Source organism: Physeter macrocephalus, chromosome 21 (assembly GCF_002837175.3).
Source record: "Physeter macrocephalus isolate SW-GA chromosome 21, ASM283717v5, whole genome shotgun sequence".
NCBI classification, from domain to species: domain Eukaryota; kingdom Metazoa; phylum Chordata; class Mammalia; order Artiodactyla; family Physeteridae; genus Physeter; species Physeter macrocephalus.
This window is the reverse complement of record NC_041234.1, coordinates 79,691,706-79,694,354: the sequence shown is the minus strand read 5'-3', so window position 1 is coordinate 79,694,354 and position 2,649 is coordinate 79,691,706. Positions and strand designations below refer to the sequence as shown.

General features: G+C 42.8%; 1 protein-coding gene across 1 annotated transcript; it reads right to left on the bottom strand.

Moving 5' to 3' along the window:
• Window positions 1-88: 88 nt before the first annotated feature.
• LOC112062577 (late histone H2B.L4-like) lies at window positions 89-493 on the bottom strand. The gene has a single exon (XM_024117311.1). The coding sequence runs from the start codon at window positions 491-493 to the stop codon at window positions 89-91; it is 405 nt and encodes a 134-aa protein (XP_023973079.1).
• Window positions 494-2,649: the final 2,156 nt, after the last annotated feature.

The following is a 2,649-nucleotide window of genomic DNA, read 5'->3' as shown; positions in this document are numbered from 1 at the left end:
CTCTTCAGAGCTACAGGACTTTTCCCGCCAAGTAAGTGGCTCTGAAAAGAGCCTTTGGTTTGCGATGCTCAGGTGGTCCGGAGGCAGCTCATTTGCCGGTGGTGTATCTGATGACGGCCTTGTTGGCCTTGGACACGGCGTGCTTGCCCATCTCCCCAGGCAGCAGCAGGCGCACGGAGGTCTGGATCTCTCTGGAGCTGAGGGTGGAGCGCTTGCTGGAGCGGACCAGGCGCGCCGCCTCGTCGGCGATTCGCTCAAAGATGTCCTGAACGAACGAATCCATGACCTTCGCGGCCTCCTGCGAGAGGCTCAGGCCCTGGTGGACCTGCTTCAGCACCCTGGGGAAATAGGTGGCAAAGCTGTCGATGCCGTCAGAGCGGCGGCGGTGGCGCTTCGCTGTCTTCTGCTTCGGTTTCTTTGGCTTGGCTTTGGAGGGCTCGGCTTCCTTGGTGCCCAGGCTTTCTTCAGATGTCACAGACGAAGGCTCAGACATGTCAGAATCGTCTTCCCCACAGCTCAGAGGGAAGGACAGGACAGGGTGGCAGTTGAGGGCCGTTGGTCGGTTTATGCTCCCTGCCTTCTCTGACGTCACGGGCAATGTTCATATCTGATTGGACAAAATGCAAAGCAGGGAGGCCTGTCACTAAGACACCCCATGTCACGTGTGATTGGATGGCCCCCTGCTTGGCCTCCAGTCAACCATTCACAGTGGAAATCTGGTGACCTTTAAACTTTCCATGACCTCTACCAGAAAATCTTTGAACTACGCCCCATGTAGGCAAAGTTCACCTCAGCTGATTTATGCCTACTATTTATGCATGAGAACTCTGAGAAGATGTCACCCAAGTCACCTACACTGAAGAAAAATCAGTTTGAGCTTCCTGAGCGAGTCTGACCTCCCTAACTCAAGTCGTTGCCACCATCAGAATGACTCTAGCCACTTGGCGGCCACTTTACTCCCACATAGTAGCTTGTCTTTCCATGGCTGAGCCTCCGTGGCTTGAGCCGGAAGTCTCTGACATGGTCTGCAGAGTGCTCCTCAAAATCATGGGACATAATTGACCATCTACTGTCGCCAATTATGATCGAAACCCCCAGTGAGTTAGAAAAAATTGAAATCTCAAAGCCACATTGTCCAAAGTTGGAACACAAATATAAATGGGAATACTTTTTAAATTAGTAAAAATACTTAAAGATTTCTCAAATATAAAATGTTCTTAACATTCCTTAGGTCCCCAAAATACCCCACATGCTTGAATTTGTGAACAAACATGAGTTGTTGATTGAAAACAATGATTACTTTAATTCTCTAATAAATCACCAGGGTAAGAGGAGAAGTATCAATAAAAAGGAGGAACAATTAAAGAAACATACTCATTTCAAAAATCAATGATAATACAAGCAAATATTTTTTAATATATTCATATAGAAATAAGTTACACATAGTGCACCAAAAAGGACTGAAGAAAATTTGAAGAGATGGATGTCTTCAATGAGCTATGGTAATGGTCATGCTTTCAAGTGTATTTCCTGTGAGGCCTTTAAGGACCAGCTAATTCTACTGCTAATAAAATAGTTCTAATAATAAAGAGAAAAAAAGCTAGTTTTTATTACTAATATATATATAATATGTTGATAATTAATGGAAGAAAGATTGCAACAGAGAATTATCTGGACTATGATGATAGTGTTACTTCAAACCCAAAAGCTACAGAAGGGCTGTCTTGTGATTATCAATTCTCAAGGAGACTTTTTCCCTCCCACAATCAAGGACATGGAATAGAATTTGTTTGGATATCTTCTTTTCCCATTAGGAAATGTCCAGGTTTTCATTAAGGCTGCAGTCATTCAGTTATCTATAATTATTAAAGGTCTCAGTGGATTATTCACTTCTGTCATTTTTTACACAAAGTTGAGCATTTTAAATAATGTATATAAATAATTCTGTCAAGTTATTTTTCATGTTTGGAATGGAAAGTTTCACATTTTCTATTCTATCTATTGACCAAAATAGAAGCATAAATGACCCTTAAAATATAAACCTGGCTAGGGTCTCCAAATTGTAATCAGCTGATATCTAAGCTACTCTGCAATGTAAGAGATAACTGACACTCATACTGGTGTCATGGAGGTACCTCTGCCTGGGGTTGTCCAGCAGGATAAGCAGATTTTTACTTGTCAGCTCAGAATTCTCAAACAGCAAGGCAGAAGCTATGTGTCCTCTTTTTTTTTAACATCTTTATTGGAGTATAATTGCTTTACAATGGCTGTTTAGTTTCTGCTTTATAACAAAGTGAATCAGTTATACATATACATATATCCCCATATCTCTTCCCTCTTGCGTCTCCCTCCCTCCCACCCTCCCTAACCCACCCCTCTAGGTGGTCACAAAACACTGATCTGTTCTCCCTGTGCTATGCGGCTACTTCCCACTAGCTATGAATTTTACATTTGGTAGTGTATATATGTCCACGTCACTCTCTCACTTTGTGCCAGCTTACCCTCCCCGCTCCCCCTATCCTCAAGTCCATTCTCTAGTAGGTCTGCGTCTTTATTCCCGTCTTGCCCCTAGGTTCTTCATGACCATTTTTGTTTGTTTGTTTTTTTAGATTCCATATATATGTGTTAGCATACCGTATTTGTTTTTCT

Coding starts and splice junctions, on each gene's coding strand:
- LOC112062577 (XM_024117311.1), bottom strand. CDS start 493: ATGTCTGAGCCTTCGTCTGTGACATCTGAAGAAAGCCTGGGCACCAAG.